At 36.1% G+C, this 25,371-nt stretch overlaps 1 protein-coding gene across 31 annotated transcripts in view; it reads left to right on the top strand.

Moving 5' to 3' along the window:
* The window catches only part of LOC105480180 (LRR binding FLII interacting protein 2), a 130,001-nt gene that overhangs the window by 82,804 nt on the left and 21,826 nt on the right, over positions 1-25,371 (top strand). For 22 of the 31 annotated variants that reach the window (XM_011738716.3, XM_024792427.2, XM_024792423.2 and 19 more), the window contains 5 exons: positions 3,846-3,890; positions 5,518-5,634; positions 8,983-9,054; positions 15,162-15,332; positions 23,860-23,952. In XM_011738716.3, the coding sequence (XP_011737018.1) occupies positions 3,846-3,890; positions 5,518-5,634; positions 8,983-9,054; positions 15,162-15,332; positions 23,860-23,952 (498 nt within the window). The remainder of the gene's footprint in view (positions 1-3,845; positions 3,891-5,517; positions 5,635-8,982; positions 9,055-15,161; positions 15,333-23,859; positions 23,953-25,371) is intronic. The other 9 variants (XM_011738717.3, XM_024792429.2, XM_024792426.2 and 6 more) reach the window with 1 other exon arrangement.

Below are 25,371 nucleotides of genomic sequence, written 5' to 3'. Positions count from 1 at the left end.
CATTTATTTTGTGATGATTTACTTTAGTAATTACATATAAGTGAAAATGCTGACAGTTTAAAAAATCTCCCCCTGCCCCTACTAGTTAACTATAACTCTTTAACATAAGGTAAAGTTCTCTAGAGCAGGGATTTACAAATCTGGCTAACCCCTGTTATGCAAGCCACTGGTTTATTTGTATGTATGTGTGTATCCACACACACACAGACGCACACATATGTATACATATATGTATGTATACATACATATATACACACATACATTATATATATATTTAAAGAGACAGGGTCTTGCTCTGTCTTGCAGGCTGGAGTGCAGTGGAGCCATCATAGCTCACTGCAGTCTCAAACTCTTGGGCTCAAGTGACCTTCCTGCCTCAGTCTCTCAAAGCGCTGGGATTACAGGCAATTTGTATATTTTTAAATGGTTATATACAAGTACCTTATCCTTAATTTTGCCTCCTGGCAAAGCATACAGTATTTTTGGGCCTCTCTCTGGAGCAAGTAACTTTCTCTAGTAGTATTTCTTTTAAAGAGTATGCTGTAGTCCAGCTCATCTTGTAGATGAATACAAAGGGGACTTCATGTTGGTAGACCTCCCTTCCCTCCCACTTTCAAAAAAAGATGACCTGGAGATACTTCAACATGAAATATGATTTTTAAATGCTGGCAACGAATTCAGAATTTTAAAAGACATTTTCTGGTTACCTCATTGTGTACTAAATATGTTTGTAGGCTGATAGTTTATAACTTCTGAGCTAGGAGGTGCTGAGAAAGGGTGCCAGGTCATGATTCTGCAAGCCTATATAATATTTTTGGTGGCTCTAGCCTCTAATTTTCTTCTGCATTGGCTTTGTTTCTGTTTTGTAAGTCAGGTTACAATAAAGCAAACAAATGTAAATGTGTTTTAATTAAAACTGAAATTTTGCTGATTGTTAATAATTAAACCCATTTCTAAATGGAATCCTTAGCCAGTTTTGCTTTAGGGAATTGTTAAAATTGATTGATGTCTTCCCTTCTGTGGTTGTGGACTCAGGTATTTTTTCAAACAATTTTTGAGTAGCTTTATCAAGTTAGTATGTATATAAATTAGAAATTAACAAAGGATCAAGACCCAATGACTGCATTGAAGAAACTGCACTGTAAATACTTTATTAAACTACAGTTTTACATGTTAATATATTAAATATGATTAAATTTTATTCTGTTTAAAAAGCTTTTTTCTGGATCTGGCAGACTCTGGATCACCATTATGAACATTAGCTTGTTATTGCATTGCAGCCACGTAGAACTCTTGGCTGTTGGATCCTATTGGGCTTTTAGAATACCAAGTTTCAACTAGGTTTTTGTCTAAATGGAAGACGGCATGCAATATAGTACAAGTCTCAGAAGTGAGGACTGGCCAAGTTAGTATAGCCAAAATAAGAGAACTGTGACATGGTTGCTTTGGGTGATTTTTGCTGGCTTGACAGTCTCTGAGGTTTGGTGCGTGATCAGTTTGGGTTGCGACAGTTGGGATCTCTTAGAAGACAGTGAAAGCAATAGAGTCAACATTGTGATGGATTAGTTCAGTGATGCAACCTCTGAAATGTAAGATTATTCCAGGGACAGTCTGTTAAAAAACTGGGTGAGTTTGGAGGTCAGTTTTGTGAGAAGTGGGTTTGAGGAAGGATTTCAAATAAGCTTAGAAGACTTTTAACTTTGAATGCTACGTGCTTTTCTCTTTAACACATTAGCAGAAAAGAGTTGGAAAATACTCAGGAAAATAAGGCAGTTTATTCAAATATAATATTTCTTTCATCTTGAAGAATAATACATTAAATATTGGGCAAGGCAGTATAGATGTGTAAAAGGATTATTCCTTTTTATGGCAATAATTGCCAATATAGTATTTAAAAACAAATTTTAGGACAGGCATGGTGGCTCATACATATAATCCCAGCACTTTGGGAGGCTGAGGCAGGCGGATCACTTGAGGTCAGGATTTTGAGACCAGCCTGGCCAACATGGTGAAACCCCATCTCTTCTAAAAATACAAAAAAAATTAGCCGGGCATGATGATGGGTGCCTGTAATCCCAGTTACTTGGGAGGCTGAGGCAAGGAGAGTAGCTTGAACCTGGGAGGCAGAGGTTGCAGTGAGCCAAGATCGCACCATTGTACTCCAGCCTGGGTGACAGAGTGAGACTCTGTCTCAAAAAAAAAAAAGAAAAAATTAAAAAAAAAAAACCAAAAAACCATTTCAATCGCTGTCACTACCTGCTTTGAAACATTTATATGTTGTTTTAAAAATCAAAATGAACTAAAATTAGTTTTTCAGAGTTTTTACAGCATGAAGTAACAAAGAGTAAATGTCTAAAAATAGTGTTTATATTACTGATGTATTACTATCATCATAATAAAGAATATTTATAAACATAAGTGTGGGTAATAAAAAGAACACTAAAAACTTTCAAATATGTGGAAGTTAGGGTGAAGTGATCTGAGTAGAGCCAGAAATGATGTTTCATGTTTTAATAATTAACTGAGAAATGTTTTCAGATCTCTTCTCTAGATTGGGCCTAGAAGGTTTGTGTCGGAGTTGGAGTTATTTTCATTTAGTTACATCCCTATGTGCCTTTTTTCTCCTGGTGATAATTGGAATAGCATATATATTCAGGTAAACAATATGAACACTGAATTGAAAATTTACAAAACTAAGGGTTGGATTCAGCTCTGCAACTGTCAGCAAAATCTTTCACCTCTCAATTTCTTTTTCCTTAGCTGTAAAACTCAGGGTTTGGACTAGACTTTTAAGGTACTTCCCTTCTTGAAACAGTGTCTGAAACAACCTTAAGGCCTACAGCAGAAGATAGGTTAACTTAATTATGGCAAGTTGAGATAACAGGCTACTATGAAGCTATTTAAAATAAATGAGGGAAGTCTATTAGTATAGATGGGGTACGATTTATTCATTCATCCAACAAATTTTGAGCCCTTCTGTATGCCAGACACTATTCTTGATACTAGGAGTGCAGAAAAGAACATACTGATATAGAGCTTACATTTTAGAAAGACAGCAGACAATAAATAAATGGATAAATACCATAGTGTCAGGGAGTGATAAATGCTATGAAGAAAGATGAAGTACTTTCTCAAATCTCTGAGACTTGGTAAGGGGAAAAAGAAGGTGTAGAACACGTATGGGACACTTACTAGAATTTTTTAAAGACTTTGTGGTTGGTTGCTATTAGAGACTGGTGGTCAGGGTATGGCATGGTAGGGAGAGAGCCCTACTCATACCCTTTTGTGCTGTTTGATTTTTTTTGGTCACATGTGCATGTATTACTGATAAAACAAAAAATCCTTGATGTGGGGAAAAATATTTTGGTGACATATTTAACATGCTTTAATCCAATCTGAACTTTCTTGACTGAGTGTACTAGTCTTTATCTATGTGTCCTGTGTCCTAATAGTGCTTAGAAATAAAGGTTTATCACTTTTGGTTTTATCAGACTTTTCTTTTTGATATGTACAAGGTTTTTTTGTATTAACATTTGCAGTGCTAAAACTTTTTATATGTAGCCTTCTTTAATGTGTTTTAAATACCGTAAACAGAAAATTTACCCAAAAGTTCTAAACTTTTGAGTAAACATAGATTGCTTACTCAGTGTCTTCCTTAGGATAAAAATTAAAGTTGCCGACATTTTGTCTTATGTTAAACTGGAATTTTTATTTCATTTTTAATATGTTTATTTTTAGGCTTCAAACATCATTGAACTTGGAAAACTCAAGATCACTTTTTTTCCTCCTAAAAAAAATCAACTTGCTAAGCATCTTTCCTGATTTTTATCTTTGTTCTTTTCTAGTTGGATGAAAAATCTGACAAACAGTATGCTGAAAATTATACAAGAGTGAGTATGTAAATTCCTAAGGGAAATTCTCAAGGTCAATTAAACTTGCTATCTGTAACTTGTTCATTATTTATTTTACAACAATTGGTCTGATGTAGCCGCTTTTCCTCCCTTTATCTATTTCCTGTCCTTGACCCTCCAAAATTCCTTCGAAGTTAAATCATGTGAGACCCTGGGAAGAGAAAAGGCACTGCATTTTATTTCCTTGAATGTCACCTCTTTAGCTTTTGGCTGCTCTTTTGATTTTCATTCCTCTAGAAATTGATCCTAAGAAGCCAGTAAACACTGAAAATGAAGTTTCTTTAGGAATGGTGGTGGCAGACTCTGAGATGTGTTTTCCTTTTATATATAAATTGTTTCTTGAAGTAAAATAACTCCTTTCTAGAATTTGCTTTGTGTTAAAGTCTCTTCTGAAAGTATTTTTAGAAAGTCAGGGAGATGATTTATGAAGATTAATTTTATGCTATACCCAAGAAAAATTAGCTCTGTCCAGTAGAAATGTAATGCAAGCCCCAAGTGCGAACTTATATGTAAGTTTAAATTTTCTGGTAGCCACATTTAAAAAGTAAAAAGCAGGTAAAATTAATTTAGGTAATATATTTTATTTAATCCAGATATCTAAACTATTTCAACATATAATCAATATAAAATTACTAGACCAGACTAGGTAGCTCATGCCTGTAATCCCAACACTTTGGGAGGCCAAGGTGGGTGTATCACTTGGCCAGTCATGGTTTTGCATGCCTGTTGTCCCAGCTACTCCTCAGTCTGGGAGGCTAAGGCAGGAGAATTGCGTGAATCTGGGAGGTAGAGGTTGCAGTGAGCTGAGATCGTGCCACTGCACTCCAGCCTGGGCAACAGAGCGAGACTCCACCTCAAAATAAATAAATAAATAAAAATAATAAATATAAAATTGTTAATGAGATATATTTCATTCGTTTTTCTACACTATGCCTTCAGAATCTGGGATGTATCCTATACCCAACTCTCAATTTGGACTAACCACATTTCAAGTGTTAGTAGCTGCATGTGGCTAATCGCAAGTATATTGGACAGCACAGATTCATGCAGTTTATTAATCGATAGCATAATCTCACGTTTAAATGAATTTTGGGAAGAACAGTCTACATTCATAGTGATATCCAGTGTTGCTGCTCTCCGCTACAAATAGTATCTTCATCTTTATCAACTCAACACAGTATTAGAGAAAGAAGAGATTGATAAGCAGTTCAGAAATTAAAAAGGGGAAGTGCTGTTTAGCGTATCAGTTATAAAATGCTAAAACTGCTTTAAGTTAATCTGATGTGCTCACTTCAGTATTGTTTACAGGATAGCAAAGATAAACTTAGAAAATAACCCTCATAAAAACTATTTTCTTTGTAGTTATGATGAATTACAGATTTTGATGAGGTATTTGTGTTCATGAAATTTTGCTTAGTATGCTTGGGCCCTTCTCTGGATACCTGGATACCTGCAAAGCCAATCTAAATTGACCATTGATTACACATGGTAATTTCTTCATCTGAAGCCCACATCTTCCCCCAACCACCCTGCCCTGTTTTTAGTTTCCACTACAAACATATTTTTAAAGAAATGAGACTTAGAAGGGTCATATTTCTCTTTCTAGCCTTCATCTCGAAATTCTGCCTCAGCAACAACCCCTCTAAGTGGAAACTCATCCAGACGAGGAAGTGGGGACACCAGCAGCTTAATAGATCCAGACACTTCATTAAGTGAATTGCGGGTAAACTGAAGTTTTTGGTTTTCTTTTTAAAAGCAGTTTTTTGACTTCTTGGTGATATACTGGAACTTTTAACCTTTAATGTGACTGAGTAGAAAGAAGGAATATGATTTCTTTATTAAAAAATAAGTACAGTACAAAAGTGTGACTCAGGTGTTTCAGAGCTTGAAAGGAAAGAGATGAGTTAATTGTTTTTTCTGTCCTCTTTCCTGAAAATTTGATGGTGTTGGAATTTCTGCTAATTTACAGATGCCAGAAAAGACCACTTTGTAATGTCTGTAAAATTAATTCTCTCAGAAACAACTGGCCATGTTTTAAATGGAAAATATGTGGGTGTACAAAGAACTAGATTGTGGGAATTATTAGTTTTTTGAGCCTTGATGGTATTCAGCTGCTTGAACATAGTTATCTCTCAGTTTTTCATAGTAATAGAAGTGTAATAATATTTGGGTAACAGAAATACCTGAGATAATGAAAAGCTTATTTGACTCATTAATTAAGTCTCCATCTTTATTAACCCCTTTACTTAGAAAAAGAGTACTTTAAAAAATATATATTTTATTTGCTGAACTTGCTATTTGTGAAGCAAGGGGTAGTAAGAGAAATTGTATACATTCGTTCACTCAAGATTTATTGAGCACTTGGCCTTGGAGATTTAAGAGGCAAAATACATTCTGGCCTTCAGGATTTCCCTGTTTCATAGGGAAGACAAACTGATACAAACCAATAAAACCAGGTGGTGTTATACAATGGTAGTAGCAAGAATGGGGCTGTTAAGGTAGTTCAAAAAAGCATGATCTAAATTGGACCAGGAGAAGAGATAACAAAAAGCTTTTCAGAAAAGACGAACTCTGAGCTAAGGTTTAAAGGAAAAATAAAAATTAACCAAGCAAAGAAATTGAAGGGGAAAGGCTTTCTGAAGGAGATGCATTCAGAGAACCCAGAAAGCTACCTGTATAGCAAAGTTGCCAGAGGGTAGGATGAGAAGTGAAGAATAGTAGCATGTAAGAGAGAAGGCTGGAAAAGTAGTGGGGGGCCAAATCACAAAGCATCTTGTATGCTAGCCTGAAACGAATTCAGTTTTACCCTGACAATTATGGGATCTATCTAGGAGAGCAACACTATCTGCTTTGCATTCTTAAAAAATAACTTGATCACAGTCAGAGGAAGCATTGCAGGCCAGAAGAGCAGTGGTTCAACAATGAGGATGAGGTGAGCAAGTCAAAACTGCAAGGGGAGAAAATGTGATAAACTTGCTCTGGAGTGAATACGAGAGACTGGGAATTGGTTGGGCAATAGGTAGGGAGAGAGAAATTTAAGAAAAGGTTTTTAGCTTTCTTTTGAAGGTGAGATCGATTATTATTTTCTTTGGTTGGGTTGAGCCAGTAGAGAGAAGATGAAGGTTGAGGAAGGAGAGGGGTAACTGACAGATCAAAGTGCCTGAGTGGGTGAGAGGAGAGTCCAGGACTCAGATGGATGAGCTTGCCTGGACTGGAGGTCCCCTCTTCACTGGAGGGGAGGTAGAGGACAGGTGGTGACTGAGATTGTAGGTAGGGGCTCATCTGAGTGCAGTAGTGTTTACAAGTAATTGATCACAAGCAGTTACAGATTTATTTGTTCCTTCTCCACCTTCATTGCTTCACTTGACTAGCCTTTAAAAAAAAATTTGTCACCCCTGTAATCCCAGGACTTTGGGAGGCCAAGGCAGACGTATCACGAGGTCAGGAGTTTGAGACCAGCCTGGCCAACATAGTGAAACCTTGTCTGTACTAAAAATACAAAAAATTAGCTGGGCGTGGTTGTAGGCACCTGTAATCACAGCTACTTGGGAGGCTGAGGCAGGAGAATTGCTTGAACCCAGAAAGTGGAGGTTGCAGTGAGCCGAGATCGCGCCATTGCACTCCAGCCTGGGCGACAGTGCGAGACTCCATCTCAAAAAAAAAAAAAAAAAAAAAGAAAGAAAAAAAAAAATTGTCGGTAGGGTTGGAAAATGAAAGTGGGTTAGGGGGTTAGGGGAGGATGGAGAGACTTGCAACAGTGGCAGAGAAGGAGAGCACCTAGGCCAGCATGGCCATTGGTTTGAAGGTGTCAGTATTAATTGAACTCTTAACAGGTCTTACTGTGTACCAGACATAAGTGCCAGGTGGAAAGTTGAATAAGATGAACTCTTGCCATTAGCTGCTGCATTCTAATGGGACAAAAGGATATGAGGACAAGGCCTTCCAGCCTTAGACTTAGCTTGCTTTTGTCAACAGCTTGTTTTTTTTTCCTTGAGAGAATGACCTTCTTGAAGGAAGTGTTATTTTTGTATCCTAGCATCTGCCTCCTAATAGGTCCTTCGTAAATGTCTATTGAATGAATCAATGAGTAAAAGACAGTCAAACCTATTGGAGAGGCAATGAAGGAGGCAGGGAAAGTATAATACCAAAAATGTGTATAATCAGCTTTTAATAATTGATCCTGCTTGTAATTGCAGAATTGTATTTCGGGCCTTGTACAGTTATTTCAGACATAAATCGAGCACTCAGAATAGACCTTATATAACAAGGTCAGGCACAGGGAAACAATATTTTCCATTTAAAATTTGACCAGTTTCACTTTTCTTATAAGGATTATGGTAACATTTGGAGCAAGTGCTTTTCTCATCATTTAAATGGTATCCTCAGGATAGAATATCTCATTTGACATTCTGTTCAAAATGTTTAACTTCCTTTCCTTTACTCCCTTTCTCAAGTTAATTGTGGCCAGTAACCAAGTCATTGAAAGAAAACTTTGTTCATATTCATTTATTATATTTTTTAAAAACTTTTGCATGATTCATTAAAATTGGCTCCTTCTTATTAATTTACTGTATATTTTACTAGTCCTAGGTGAAGCATTATGTTAAAAATTTTAAGTGATTTATAAAATATTAAGTTGTATGATTTTAAATGTTATTTACTGTCTCTTATTTACTGTATATTTTACTAGTTCTAGGTGAAGCATTATGCTAAAAATTTTAAGTGATTTATAGAATATTAAAAGTTGTATGATTTTAAATATTATAATTTATATAGCTTTTTCCTCCATGTATAGCCCTGTCCCCGTTTGCTACGCTGTTATTAACAGAATTTAATGCCAAGAAAATACTTAACATTAGATTGATTACTCTAGACCTTCCCCCAATCCCACTATCCCCTGACCTATTTGCCCTTTTCAGTGGTTGGGAGTGGGAGTTATGTTTTTGTACTTTGATTTCTCTGCTTTTAGTCTGGAATATACAAAAGTGAGTCACATTTCTTCTGAATCCTTTGTGATTTAAGATATGTTTGTGCATGGTTTTATGCAATGGTTCATTCCTATGTCCTGCAGGATATCTATGACCTTAAGGACCAGATACAGGATGTAGAAGGGAGATACATGCAGGGGCTTAAAGAACTAAAGGTATCAGGGCCCATTCTGCAGCCCAAGCATGCTCTGTATGCAGAAGTGTTGGCAGTGGTGGCTTTGCAAGTTCTGTTAACCAACTGCACATAGCTTTACTAACAGTGTTTGTCTTTCAAGCATGTGCTTAACCTGCAGCGCATAGGAATGGTGAACTTTCAATCTCTGCTTATGTTTAAATGTGTAGTAGAGTTTTTAAGTATTCAGCAGAAGATATCATTTACAGTTTTTTTTCTCTTTTTTATTTTTTCTTATAGAGACAGGGTCTCACTATGTTGCCCAGGCTGGTCTCGAACTCCTGGGCTCAAGCCGTCCTCCTGCCTTGGCCTCCCAAAGTGCTGGGATTACAGGCATGAGCTACCTCACCCAGCCTCTTTTACAATTTTAAAACCTTGTAAAGTACATGCATATCCCTTGTGTCTTAGCCATACAAAATTAAATTGGTCAAACACCTAAAAAAATACTAAGAATATTTTTATTGAGAATTGGACCTCAAAATTCTTCCACGCTAAATGAAAAAGTGTTGTATATTTCTGTTACCAAACTCAGTCAGTATTAAATGTGGGAGGAAGTAGCAACTGAGACACCATTATTATAAATATCCCCCCCCTGGAGGAAGGAACATGAAGACATGAGGCCTATATTTTCTTTTGGCTTGGATTTTTTTTAACCTATAGGTCAAAAATGATGACACAGATCTAGTGCCTTAAAGAATTTGGAGGTAAATGTAAATGGTCTTTATCTTTTCCCAGAAAGGATGACTAACATTTTTTAATGTAAATGTGTGAGGCAGACAGTTTGGTTGTAAATAGCATTGGTTATCATGCTCTTCTTTCCTCACATTTCATTCTGAAGTTCAAGCCTCGTGTTATGAAGAAACCAGAAGTTTATTTAAACACATGTATGTCCTGATTTGAAATCAAAATACACACTACAGGCCAGGCACGGTGGCTCACGCCTGTAATCCCAGCACTTTGGGAGGCCGAGGCAGGCGGATCACCTGAGGTCAGGAGTTTGAGACCAGCCTGGCCAACATGGCGAAACCCTGTCTGTACTAAAAATACAAAAAATTCACCAGGCATGGTGGCAGGCGCCTGTAATCCAAGCTACTTGGGAGGCTGAGGCAGGAGAATTGCTTGAACCTGGGAGGTGGAGGTTGCAGTGAGCTGAGATGGTGCCATTTCACTCCAGCCTGGGCAACAGAGCGAGACTCTGTCTCAAAACAAACAAAAAACAAAAAAGCAAAATACCCACTACACCTCTAAAAAAACAAAAAGCAAGACATTTAGAAAGATGACTCAGGATATATCCAAAGGACAAAGCATGGACTTCATGGGCAAGGATTTTGTCATCTTCCCTGGCATGATTTGGAGTAGCCTCACTATCAGCCAAACTCTTCATGCAAGTGATATGGTTCATGAGAAACAGAGTAAGACTCAGGACCCAAAAAGGTGAGAAGTCCAATGGGAAGTGCCCATGAGGGAAGCCTGCAAGTTGCTGATAGGGCAGCATGAGTTTATCGGTAAATATCAGAAGAATTACAGAATTAGTTGATGTTCTCATTTAATCTTACTCCTTTAATCTTCAGGATTTAATCTCTCTTTTAAGGTTTTAGAGATACGACTTTTGGAAATATCTTGGATCAAACAAACGGTACATTAAATAAATATGCTTATATTAAAGTCACATGTGTAACAGTGTATCAGGAAAGCAGTCGTGTGATTCAGGGGCATTCTTACTGTCATTTTATTTTATTTAAAACTTTTTTTCCTTTCATGTTAGATCTACCATTTATTGCATTCTTTGACGAATACAAAGGAACAGATTAGATTTGAGATTTGAACAGATGAGATCCCTTTTCCTAATTCATGCCAGAGTATAACTGAACTTGACTTCAGATTACATTTATCCTTGACACTTGAAGTGGAAAAAAAATACCATAAAAATAAAGAAAAGATTGTCTGATTGGTGACCAAGCATGGTGGGATGATGCATCCTATTGAAAAAGGATGTTGGCTCATTGCTTGTGACATTACTCTTAACTATGTTTGCCTTTGGGATGTTCTCTACCACTCTCCCCTCCACCCTTTTATCGGGAAAGTTTATTATTACTAATACAGCATTTGCCCATGCTGTACTAGTATATAGTGTACACTGTTACCCAGAAAATGCAGTAAAATATTAATTGTAAAATTTAACTGATCTATTTCTTAAAAGATTAATGATTTTGTAAGTCAAACGACTAAACCCATTAACCCATTTTAAAAACTATTAAAATGAATACCTTATTAAATTTAAGTACAGAGTTACAGCAATAAATAACAATAGTAAATCTATATCTAGTGACTGAAAACTTTCCAAGATGTATTGAAAAAAGGCAAACTGTAGAACAAAATGTAGAGTATATAATTTGTATTAAAAATATATATGAAGTCAAGGGTATATATTTTATACTATAAACAAATAGGAAATGGCCTGAAAGATAATCTACCAAACCAATAGCGCTTGTGCCTCTGGAGGGAGCATTGTCAAGGAAGACTTTTGCTTTATTGATATTGATATTTTTTCTGCTATTAGCCTCTCAGATGGATGAGAATTATTTTAAAGTCTGCATTATAGTAAGATACATTTAGATATATTTAGAGCACTGTATAATTGACTTTGCTTATATTCTTTGTTTTGGTTAAATTTGTTTCTAATCATAGTTTAAATCTTACCTGACAACTTAATTCTGGTTTATGAAGCATTATTAAAAGTGTGTGTGGCCGGACACGGTGACTTATACCTAAAATCCAGTTTTGGAGGCCAAAGCGGGTGGATCACTTGAGCCCAGGAGTTTGAGATCAACCCGGGCAACATGGTGAAACCTTGTCTCTACAAAAAATTAGCCAGGTGTGGTAGCACATGCCTGTGGTCCCAGTTACTTGGGAGGCTGACATGGGAGAATCACCTGAGTCTGGGGAGGTTGAAGCTGCATAGCTGAGATTGTGCCACAGTAGTCCAGCCTGGGTGACAGATGAGACCCTGTCTCCAAAAAAAAAAAAAAAAAAGTGTGTATGTTTGTATTTTTATTTAGATGTAATTCACATTCCATAAAAATTGACCCATTTAAAATATATAATTCAGTAGTTTTTAGCATACTCACAGAGTTGTGCAACTAGCACCACAACCCATCTTTAGAACATTTTCATCACCCAGAAAAGAAACCCGAATCACTAACTTTCTGTCTCTGTAGATTCGCCTATTCTGGAGATTTATTACAAATGGAATCATACAATATGTAGTCTTTTGTGATTGGCTTTCATTTAGCATAATATATTCAATATTCACCCATGTCGTATTATCTGTCAGTCTTTTTTTAATGGCTAGATAGTATTCCACTGTATGGATTTGCTGCATTTTGTCAATTCATTTGTCAGTTAATAGGCATTTGGGTTGTTCATACTTTTCTGGCTATTATGAATAATGCTGCTGTGAACATTTGTGTACAAGTGTTTGTGTAGACATATCTTTTCAATTCTCTTTGGTAGATTGCTAGGAATAGAATTGGTGGGTCTTATGGTAACACTATATTTAACATTTTGAGGAATTGTCAAACTGTTTTCCAAAGTAGCTGCACCATTTTATGTTCCTACCAGCAATGTATGGGAGATCTAGTTTCTCCACATCCTTACTAACACTTGGCTTCTGTGTTTTTGATTATAGATTATAGCCATCCTAGTGAATGTGAAGTGGTATCTTATTTTGGTTTTCATGTGCATTTTCCTAATCACTAATGATGTTGAGCATGTTTTCCTGTGCTTATTTGTCATTTGCATATCCTCTTTGGAGAAATATCCAGGTCCTTGCCCATTTTTAAATTGATTTGTGTGTCTTTTATTGTTGAGTTGTAAGAGTTGTTTATATATTATTCTGCATGTACGTCCCTTATCAGATATAAGATTTATAAATATTTTCTCCCATACTGTGGGTTATCTTTTTACTTTCTTGATCATATCATTTGCAGCATAAAAGTTTTACATTTGCGCCAGGCGTGGTAGCTCACACCTGTAATACCAGCATTTTGGGAGGCTGAGGTGGGCAGATCATGAGTTCAGGAGTTTGAGACCAGTCTAGCCAACAAAGTGAAACCCATCTCTACTAAAAAATACAAAAAATTAGCCGGGTGTGGTGGTGTGCGCCTGTAATTCCAGCTATGCAGGAGGCTGAGGCAGGAAAATTGTGTAAACCCAGGAGGTGGAGGTTGCAGTGAGCCGAGATCGTGCGATTGCACTCCAGCCAGGGCAACAGTGTGAGACTCCATCTCAAAAAAAAAAAAGAAAAAAAGTTTTATATTTGGGTGAAGTCTCTTTTTGGTTTATAATGCTTTTTGTTTGTTTGTTTGTTTTTGAGACAGGGTCTCACTCTGTTACCGAGGCTGGGGTGCAGTGGCACGATCTTGGCTCACTGCAACCTCTACCTCCTGGGTTCAAGTGATTCTCCTGCCTCAACCTCCCGAGTAGCTGAGATTACAGGCACCCACCACCATGCCCGGCTCATTTTTGTATTTTTAGTAGAGATAGGGTTTCACCATGTTGGTCAAGCTGGTCTTGAACTCCTGACCTCAAGTGATCTGCCTGCCTCAACCTCCCAAAGTACCGGGATTACAGGCGTGAGGTACCACGCCCGGCTAGTTTATAGTGCTTTTGGTATATCTAAAAAACCATTGCCTATCCCAAGGTCATGAAGATTTATCCATATTTTCTTTGAAGCGCTTTATTGTTTTAGCTCTTACATTTAGATCTATGGCTCTTGGTGAATTGATTTTTGTGTATGGTGTGAGGTAGGAGTCCAACTTCATTCTTTTGTTTGTGGGTATCCACTTGTCCCAATACCATTCATTCTTTTCCCATTGAGTTACATGGATCCCTTTGTCCAGATTAACTGATTGTAAATGTAAGTTCTGGGCTCTTAGTTCCATTTCATTGATAAACATTTGCACTAGTAGTTTTAAAATTTATTTCCATAAATGATTACTTTTCCTGTGTGAAACATTTTTTTTTTTAGCTTTAAAAAAAGTCACTAGGCAGTAGTAATTACTAAAGTAGATACAGTTACACACAAAAAAAATGTGAGCTATTTTAGGCAGAAAATTTTGAGATATGTAACATTTCAGGCATTTTGTGGTACCTTTTCTTTTTTTTTACATCAAAACTGTGGCATTAGATCAAACTCTTTATTTTATTTTGTTTTATTTTATTGATTGATTGATAGAGATAGGGTCTCACTCTGTCACCCAGGCTGGAGTGCAGTGGCACGATCTCTGCTTACTGCAGCCCTGAACTCCTGGGCTCAATCAGTCTTCCCACCTAGCATCCCAAGTAGCTGGGGCTACAGGTGTGCACCACCCTGTCTGGCTAATTTTTGTATTTTTTTTTGTTGAGACAGGGTTTTGTCATGTGGCCCAGGCTTGTCTTGAGCTCCTGGGCTCAAGCAGTCTACCCACCTTGACCTCCCAAAGTGCTGGGATTACAGAGATGAGCCACTGTGCCTGGCCAAGCTCTTTTTTTAATATTAATTTTTATATTGCTTAAACATGACTGAAATTTGGATAATTGCTAGAAAAAAATATTTACCTTTACATTAGCGTTTTTATGCAGAACAGGAAAGTACTAAAAACAACTGTCTAGAAAGTGGCAAAATTCAAATGAGTATGAAGTTCACTTATGTAAAGAGAGGCTGTATTTTGTGGTATCACTGCATTCTGAACACCAGTCTGTTATTAAAATTATAAGAGTAAAATTTCTGAAAATATTGACGATTTTTCATTTTATGACTCTTACAGATATACGTTGTTTGCACTCCTTTTCTTCTTTCAGAGGCTATATTGCTGCTTAATTTTGTTTTCTTGGGGAACAGCACATATTGTTCTTATAAAGGCATTATTGGCTTATTATTGTCTTCCTGTTTCACGTGCATGTTACTAAACAAGGAGTTCCCCAAACCGCTTGTATTTTATGAAAATGCATCTTTATGTGTTTGTGGCAGTGCTATAATTTCCTGTTATATTGCATATATTCAATTAACATATTTTAGATATCAGACTGATGACTTCAACTCTCATTTAGGAATCTTTGTCTGAAGTGGAAGAAAAATACAAGAAAGCCATGGTTTCCAATGCACAGTTAGACAATGAGAAGAACAATTTGATCTACCAAGTAGACACACTCAAGGATGTTATTGAAGAGCAGGAGGAACAGATGGCAGAATTTTATAGAGAAAATGAAGAAAAATCAAAGGTAATGCTTATCTTGTATAAAGTGATGGAATTGATATATAAAGTGATGGAAGATTGCAGCATACTTACTTAGGAATGATGTTTCAGTCAAAACTGAATGGCCCAAGGAAATTGACAGAACACCATGAGATATCAGGCCCTGAAGTAATTTTTTTATTTAAAAAAAATATTTTCTTAAGGAAAAGCTTATGTCTTCTGTTAAGTTTCTGAAAATAGAATACAACTCAAGTTTTATCTTCATTTTCTGTCTCTTAATTGGGACTGTAATTACAGTGTGTTACTTATTTCTTCCGGTTACAAGTGACTGGAGCTCCCGCAAAGCTCCAAAGACTGTCAGTAAGATGATTCATTTTTTTTTCTATGAACTTCTGAACGGTTCAAGAGAATCCATTTTCTAAGTAATTGGATAGAAGTCTTTAATCAGTTATTTTAAATCAGCAACTTGGAGATGTGGGTCAGAAATTGAAAGATATTTTCTTTAGAGGTTAATAAGCTGTAATGTTATAATGTACAGATGGAGAATAAAATGCATTGTCCAAGGCCCAGATTTGCTCTTTGATAACTGCAGAAAACAAATTGGATTCTTTTAAAAGCATATGTTTTAGACTTTTTGAAGGGTTGATGTCAGTTCAAGCAGAGGTCAAATGGGTATTATTGCCAGAAATGGATTGCTACTACATTGCCAATATAAAACATTCAGAAAATAATTTAGGAAATGCATGTTGATAAATTGTTAGAAACAACAATCTGAATTTGTGCATAATAAAGTGAGAGAAGCTGTTTATATAACCTCGAAGAGGCCAGCATTATTACTGTAGTCTTTATAGGAATTTCTTTCCTTGAGGACTAGAAATGCCCATTCCAGCCTGTTTTGGTCACATTCAAAAAGTGTTAGGAAGTGTGCCAGGCGTTTGGAGGAGAGGGATGAATAGACCAGAGCACAGAGGATTTTTAGGGCAGTGATACTATTCTGTATCATAATGGTGGATACATGTTGTTATGATACATTTGTCCAAAAGTATAGAATGTACAATACCAAGAGTGAACCCTAATGTAAACTTTGGACTTTGGATGATAGTGATTTGTCAATGTTGGTTCAGTGATAGGACAAAATGTACCACTCTAGTGTGGGTTGTTTATAATAGGGTAGACTGTGCATGTGTGGGGACAGGGAGTATATGAAAACTCTCTGTACTTTAAACATAATTTTACTGTGAATCTAAAACTGCTCTAAAATTGTTTATTTAGGACTGGTATTTAGATGGTGAAAAAGAGGCTTCTAGTTGTTTTCATATTGGACTGACAGTGGCCCACTGAAGAGCATTATATATGTTAAATAGGTATATCTTTGATTCTTCTTGTATATCCAGTAGGCCATTTTTGGAGATTTTGGGCCATCACGCTTTTCCTAGAGCCTCTGGACTCCTTTTTTTGCTGTCCCACATATTTTTTCTTACCTATTTTTGCCTCTTTGTTTGTAGCAGACTAGAGTAAAAATCTCATGCTAAGTATTTAATGGTCACTACTAAAATGAATTATCTTTCCATCATCTCAAATATCCTTCAGCATTTTTAAAAATGAAGAAAACCCTTATAATTAGCTATTTTAACCAACTTAGTGTTTCCCTCCATCATTTTAGAAGGCAATAGAGTTATTTTAGTATGCATAGAGTTTTTTTCTTAATCTTGTCCTTTTTTTCTTTTGGAGACAAGGTCTCACTCTGTAGCCCAGGCTGGAGTGGAGTGGCACAAGTATAGCTCACTGCAGCCTCTGTCTCCAGGCTCAAGTGATCCTCCCACCTCAGCCTCCTGAGTAGCTGGGACTACAGGCATGTACCACCACGCCTGGCTAATTAAAAAAAAAATGTTTTCATAGAAACAGGGTTTCACCATGTTGCCTAGGCTGGTCTCGAACTCCTGGGCTCAAGCAATCCACCCACCTTAGCTTCCCACAGTTCTGGGATTACAGTTGTGAGCCACCGTATTGGGCCTTGTTGTACTTTTCAAACCTAAAATGTATTAAGTTTTTTTTTAATACCCTGGAAATTTGCTTCATGTAGTGTGATGCAGAAGACTTTGTGACAGTATCTCTCTCTAACATGTCTTTATCCCGAGCTCTCTCATTCTAAACAACTATTGCTTTATACAGTAGAATGTTTATATTCAGAGATACACAAAGAGGTCAGGCACTCTGGTGTATTTCATTACAGAAGCAGGTAGTGAGAGTAGAGAAGGACCGTTCAATAATAATTATACAGTATTAATAAAATTTTTCAAAATGTCTTTAGTGTCTCCTCCTGGAATTACAATAACTATTTTGTTTTATATTTTAATTTAATTTAATTTTATTATTTTTACAGACAGGGTCTCGCTCTGCTCCCCAGGCTGGAGTGCAGTGGCACAATCGTAGCCCACTGTAACTTTGATCTCCTGTGCTCAAGTAATCCTGAGTAGCTAGAACTGTAAGCACATGCCACCATGCCTGGCTGTTTTTTAAAAATCTTTTTGTGGAGATGGGGCCTTGCTACATTGCCCAATCCTCCTTCTTTGACCTCCCAAAGTGTTGGGATTACAGGCATGAGCCACTGCGCCTGGCCCATTGTTTCTCTTTTAAAGCATAATCAAAAGACCATTTCACACCTGTAAAATTAACAATAATTCATATTACATATCCAATCAATGTTAAAATTTCAGTAGTTTCAAAATGTCATAAATGATTTTTCTTTTTTACACTTAAAAAAATCAGGATCCAGGTACATTTCACACCTTGGAATTAGCTGATAAATCTTTTAAGTCTCTTTTCATGTATAGGTCCTCTTTCATGTTTTTTCTCCTTATAATAAATATGTTGAAAATATAAAATATTAAGAAACTGGGTTGCTTAATATTTCCCAGTCTTACAGGTTTTTCCATTTTCATACCCTTAGTGTCTTTACCATGTTCCCCTTTCCTCTGTATTCTCTGTAAGTAGGTAGTTAGGCATAGAGGCTTAATCAAATATAACTTCAGTTTTTTTGGAAAACCCGCTTCATAGATGGTGCATTTGTCTTCCTTCAGGAGGCCCAGATGTGTGGCTGGCTGTTAATGCTGTAGATACATGCTTAGATCCTTCAGTTGACTAGGGACTGCAAAATGGGATGTTCTGATTTTGTCATTACCAATTTATTTTATTTTATTTTTTATTATTTTATTTTATTTTATTTTTTATTTTATTTTATTATTATTATTATTATTATTTTGTTTTGTTTTGTTATTTATTTTATTTTATTTTTTTAGACAGAGTTTCGCTCTTGTTGCCCAGGCTGGAGTGTAATGGCGCAATCTCAGCTCACTGCAACCTCCGCCTCCCTGGGTTCAAGCGATTATCCTGCCTCAGCCTTCTGAGTAGCTAGGACTACCGGCATGGACTACCATGCCTGGCTAATTTTGTATTTTTAGTAGAGATAGGGATTCACTATGTTGGTCAGGCTAGTCCCGAACTCCTGACCTCAGGTGATCCACCCACCTTGGCCTCCCAAAGTGCTGGGATTATAGGCGTGAGCCACTGTACCCAGCCTATTTAATGTTATTTTTAAGCAACTTTATTGAGATATAATTCGAATAACATACAAACCATCCATTTAAAATGTACAATTCAGTGGTTTTTAGTATATTCACATATATGTGTAACCTTCATCACAGTTACTTTTTAGTATCATCCTCCTTTCCCCCAAACCCCTCAGTTGTAAGTAACCACTAATCTACTTTCTATCTATAGAGTTCCCTATTCTAGACTCATATGAAAGGAATCATATAATACATGGTCTTTTGTGACTGGCTTCTTTCACTTAGCATGATGTTGTACCATGTATCGGTACTTAATTCCTTTTTATAGCCTATTAATATTCCATTTTTTGGGTATGCTACATTTTCTTTATCCATTTGTGCATTGATTGACATTTGGGTTGTTTATACTTTTTCCTGTTAAGAATAATGCTGCCATAAACATTTGTGTACAGGTTGTTTTTGGACATAAGTTTTCTTTTTCTTTTTTATTTTAAGAGATAGGGCCTTTTAAGAGATGTTGCCCAGGCTGGTAACTCCTGGCCTCAAGCAGTCTTCCTGCCTCTGCCTCCCAAAGTGTTGGAATTACAGGCATGAGCCATTGCTCATGGTCTGGACATATGCTTTCCTTTTTCTTAAGTATATACTTGGGAGTGGAATTGCTGATTCATACGATAAATCTGTGTTTAACCATTTGAACAGTGCCAGACTGTTTTCCGAAGTGGCTGCACCATTTTCTATTCTCACACCAGCAATGTATGCAGGTTTTGATTTTCCCACATCCTCACCAACACTTGTTATCTGTCCTTTTTATTCTAGCCATCCTAATACGTGTGGTTTGATTTGCATCTCCCTGGTGACTAATGATTTTGAACATATTTTCATGGGTTTATTGGCTATTTGTATATCTTCCTTGGCAAAATGTCTATTCAGATCCTTTGTCCATTTTAAAGTTGGATTTTGCCTTATTATTATTGACTTGTAAGGTTGTTTATATATTCTAGATATAAGAATTTTATCAGATATATTATTTGCAAATATTTTCTCCCTTTATGAGTTTTCAAAAAAAAGGAATTGGTTGTCTTCTGACAGTGACCAATTACTTTTCTCTTGACATATCAATATGAAGTCATAAATTCAAGCATTTGATGTCTTCAGTTGCATTGCAACTTTCATTCTTTTTGATGATAAAATTGTCCCATCTTTGGCTAATGTGAACCTCTTGAGGTTGATTCCCAAGTACTTCTGGTGAGTCTAATTGTTTTGGATAGCTTCTTTGCTTTTTGGCAGAATATGTTCCAGTCTTATCTTGTACATTTTCTGCCACAGACCTGGAATCAGCCATTTGTCCAAGGAGCCCTAGTTCTGTTTTAGTATGAGTGCTAGAGATGCTCATTGCCACCAAGTAGGTGACTGTTTATGGGTCTTTTCAGTGGATACATTTGGGAAATATGTGTGTGAAGTTTTTTATTTGTTTTTAACGACAAAATATATTATGAGTTCATGCTGATAGTTCCAGTTCATATGCAGGACTCTAGGGTTTTTGTTTAACCTCTTCTGTCTTTCATCTGTATCTTTTTTTGTTCCCCCTACACTACAATTCCTAGTTCTCAAAGTTTCTAGGGATGATAGTAATTATGTTACGTTCTGTTCTCTTTGCTTTATCCCAAGTTGCCTAGAATAGCAATACCAACATTAACACCAACAATTTAATTACTGAAAATAGTTAAAAGATTTTTATTTTGTTTGTTTTGCTTGGCTGTTATTTTTGCCACTAGTCAGTGTATATAGCCGAACTGTTGTTTTTAGAAGTTACTTGAAATAGTTTCTTTCTGTGCTACAAACTGGATGTATAGTTAGGTTCACTGCATTTTATTTTCAGTATTTAGGAATTACTTTTAAAATTATTTTTATTTAAAAAATTTTAATTGTCATCACCAAACACCATAAATTTATTATCTTAACTGTTTTAAAGTGTAGAGTTCAGTAGTGTGAAGCATATTCACATTATTGTAGATCAGATCTCCAGAAATTTTTCATCTTTCAAAACTAAAACTCTATACCCATTAAACAATTCCCCATTTCTCCCTGCCACCAGCCCTTGGCAACTACCATCCTACTTTCTGTCTCTCTGAATTTGGCTACTCTATGTACCAAACTCATAAGTAGAATCATATGATAATTTATCTTTTCATGACTGGTTTACTTCATTTAGCATAATGTCCTAAGCCTCATCCATTTTGTAGCATGTGATAAGAGTTTCTTTTTTCAAGCTGAATAATCCACTGTATATATACCACATTTTGTTTATCCATTCATATATCAATGGCCACTTGAATTGTTTCCGCTAGGAATTGCTTTCTAAATTTAATTTTGTTTCACAATTTTGTAACTATCTAGAATAGTTACATAGATCTTGAGTCAAGTTAACAAAGAAAATATATTTGAAGAAGTCAATCTTCTATCTCTGTCTCTTTATCTCTATTTTCTCCTTCCTTTAAGGAATTTTAAAATTTAATGGTTTATCTTTCCATTTTTTAAATCCAAGAAGATAAATTAGGTAGCCATTTTTAATCTAAAAAGATATATATATATAATCATTCAAAATATATGTACAAATATATGTATTTCTCACTCTCCTTAGAAAATGGTAGCATACAGTTAATATAAATGCTGTTCTGCATCTAGATTTTATCGCCTTATGAATGTCACATAGAGATATCTTGCTCATTCTTTTTCACCACTGCATAATTATTCTGCAGTATGGATGTACCATGCTTTATTCCAACAGTTCCCTATATTAATAGACATTCAAGTTTGTCACGTTTTGCTGTTAAAAATAGTCCTGTAGAAATGACATACTGCATAGGTCTTTTTGTATTTTGCCAATGTATCTATGATGAAGAGTGAGATTGCTGGGTCAAAAGGTATGTAGTTTTGTAGATACTGTCGTGGTCTCCTTTGTAAGCATTATACCATTTGCATTCTCACCAAAATGTATGAGGGCCTGTTTCTTTCCCCATAGTTCTGTCCTGGAATATGTTGTCAAGTTTTTGAACTTTTATTAGTGTTTTGGTGAGACAAATAGTTTGTTTCCATTTCTTAGTATGCGTATCTTTTCATATTCAGAGCTATTTCTATTTCTTTTTCTATAAACTGTCCATTTCCGTAGCTTGTTATTCTATGCAGTTAGTGCTTTTTTTCTTTCTAGTTTTTTCTTTTTAAGACGGAGTTCTGCTCTTGTTGCCCAGGCTGGAGTACAATGGCGCAATCTTGGCTCACTGCAATCTCCGCCTCCTGGGTTCAAGTGATTCTCCTGCCTCAGCCTCCTGAGTAGCTGGGATTACAGGCGTGCACCACCACGCCCAGCTAATTTTGTATTTTTAGTAGAGACGGGGTTTCTCCATGTTGGTGAGGCTGGTCTCAAACTCCCGACCTCAGGTGATCCGCCCACCTCGGCCTCCCAAAGTGCCGGGATTAGAGGCATGAGCCGCCGCGCCTGGCCTATTTTTAGAGATTCTCTGCCATTCAAGGGTTTTGTTTATTTATGTATTTATTTTTTGGAGACAGAGTCTCACTCCGTCATCAGGCTGGAGTGCAATGGCACCATCATGGCTCACTATAGCCTTGACCTCCCTAGGCTCAGGTGGTCCTCCCACCTCAGCCTCTAGAATACCTGAGACTATAGGCACACGCCACCAACCCTGGCTAATTTTTGAATTTTTTTTTATAGAGATGGAGTTTTGCCATGTTGCCCAGGCTGGTCTTGAATTCTTGGGCTCAAGGGATCCACTTGTTTCAGCTTCCCGGAGTGCTGGGATTACAGGCATGAGCCACCATGCCCAGCCTAAAATTTTGATTTTTATATAGTCTAATTTATTGTACCTTTACCTCATTGCTTGTGGAGTTTTGAGTCATTTTTTCAGTAAAGATTGCCCCATTCCTTGGTTACTTATCTTTTCTTTTATTCCTGTACAGTTTGTTCTCCCTTCCCTTCCCTCTTCCCCCATTCACTCCCTGGCTTTCTTTCCTTATGTAAACCTCTTGATTGATTTGGAATTTGTCCTGGTGTGTGGTATGGGGTATAGTTCCAATTTTATCTTTTTCCAAATGAATATCCAGTTATCCCACCATTGCTAATTTAAAAGTCTTTCCTTCTCATTGATTTGAGATGCTCTTATTTTTGTGGTTTTTAAATATATTTGTATATGTAAATGAGTGTTTTCCTGAATTTTCTATTCTGCTCCCTTGGTCTATATTCATGTACCATAACAACGTTGTTTTAATTATAGAAACTTTATAATATGTTTTAATACCTAGTAGGGCCGGCTTTCTTCTTTTTCAGTATGTATTTTTCTGGCTACTTTTTCTTGTGTTTTTCTTTCAAATCAACTTGCCTTGCTCTGATGAGAAAAGAAAAACCTGATGGTATTTTTCTTTGTACTGCATTAAATGTATAGATTAGGGAGAACTGGCATTTTTATAATGTTGTGAGACTTTTAATCCAAGAAGACGGTATGCCTTTCCATTTATTCAATCCTACTTCTTTGTCTTTTGGGAATGTTTTATATAATTTTCCTCATATAGGTTTTGGATATATTTTATAAGTTTACATGTATGTATTTTATTTAATGTTGATTTTATTTTGATATTGTATTTATTATTCCTTCTTTGAATTTTATTTGTATATGAATGTCATTGAATTGTATGTGTTCATTTTATAACCTATTTCTTGACTAAATTATCTTTTGTTTTTAATAATTTTGCCATTGATTAGTTCAAGTTTTCCAGATAAATAATTATACAAGATGAAATTTTAAATTTTTCTTAACCTTTCTATAGAAGACACAATTTTTCTAAGTTACTATGAATCAGGAGTTTGGACATGTTTCTGGAGGTCATTCTTAACCTCTGTGTTGTATTGTATATGTTCAAATTTCTTGTGTGCCATGACCTGTGTAAATGATATTATTTGTTTAATAACAGGAGTTAGAAAGGCAGAAACATATGTGTAGTGTGCTGCAGCATAAGATGGAAGAACTTAAAGAAGGCCTTCGGCAAAGAGATGAGCTTATTGAGGTACGTACATGAACTGTGGGAATACTTAATTTTGAAAAAAATGAGTTGAACGGGATGAAGATGTGTGTGTTGGGAGGGAAGGAAAGTTAAGATGCATCAGAGTTTACTTGTCTCTTTATATTTGACTGTACGCTAAAAGTTTTCAGACATAAACCAGATCATGCTTAAAAATTAATACTATAAATCCTATAAACATTACCCCACTTTGGTAGCAGAAATTTTTGTGTCTTTTATTGCTAAATACAGTTTCCTAAAGATATCTTAGGAAATGGGCAAAAGGAAAAATTATAGAATAACATTATTCTTTGGAATTAGTGAATGCCATCTTTTGCGACATGATTCTCGGGGAATAAGTTTGATTTTCACTCAGGTAAATACATTTCTCAGGTGGCTAAATGAAAAAGAAGAAATGTCAAGATACTTTCTATACAAAAAGGTAAAGAATAGCTAGTCTGAAGGTTCAGGTTTCTGCAAGCGAAGGGACTCTGCCACATTGTTGGCAACATCTTAGGAATGGAATGAAGCATAGTCTACCAAGAACTCTTTGAAAACATTAGTCATCCTTGCAGGCCTACTACATTGCATCCATCTTTTTTCTTTAAATGTGGTTTTCCCTCTTGAGACGATGTTTTTAGATAAATATAGAAATAAGTTTGAAGGGGGATCCTGCCCACTATCTAGGTGTGGCTATCAAAGGCATCTAATGTTAAGTTAGTGTTGACATGCCAGAGATGTCAGGAAGCATAGATGTTAACGATCCCAGGAGAGAGATCTCACGTACCACACTTGTCCACATTCCTGGCTACTCAGACCTTAGCCCCTCTTTTTCTCTCCCTCTTTCCCCTGAGACCTACCTCTTAATATCTCTCTCTACAAATGATTTTTAAAAACCATTTAATAGAGAAAAAGAAATGACTTTTTAAATTTGAAGACTGGTGTTAATTTTTGTCATTATTAAGAATAATTGAACATACCCAGAATTTGTGGATTTCAAGTGCAGATACAGATAACCTTGTGGATCTATCAGATTACATATGAGGTTAATTTTCTTAGTTTTTCTCCATATAAGGTAGGAAGCATATTTTCCAGAATCTGTATCCTGCTGGTATTTTAAAATACTGTGAAATTCTTTCCTTTTTTGTTCTTTTATCTTTCTGTGCCAAAATGCCAACCACATAAAATAATAAACTGCTTTGGGGGCTGCTTCTCAAATTCAATAGCTTAAGTTAGGATTGGTAAAGTTCTAGTTTTTCATTGTAATGGTATTTAAGAAGAATATAATGCTTGATTTCTATAGTTTGTCACTGTGACTTCTTTAAAAGCTTAGGGTGCTAGGTATACAAACTTTGAAAACTATAGATGTTTTAGATGTTTTTTACATCTAGAATGAACATCTTTTAGATGTCAGTATCTATGGTT

The sequence above is a fragment of the Macaca nemestrina genome, chromosome 2, assembly GCF_043159975.1.
Source record: "Macaca nemestrina isolate mMacNem1 chromosome 2, mMacNem.hap1, whole genome shotgun sequence".
NCBI lineage: Eukaryota > Metazoa > Chordata > Mammalia > Primates > Cercopithecidae > Macaca > Macaca nemestrina.
This window is presented reverse-complemented; position numbering and strand designations above follow the sequence as displayed.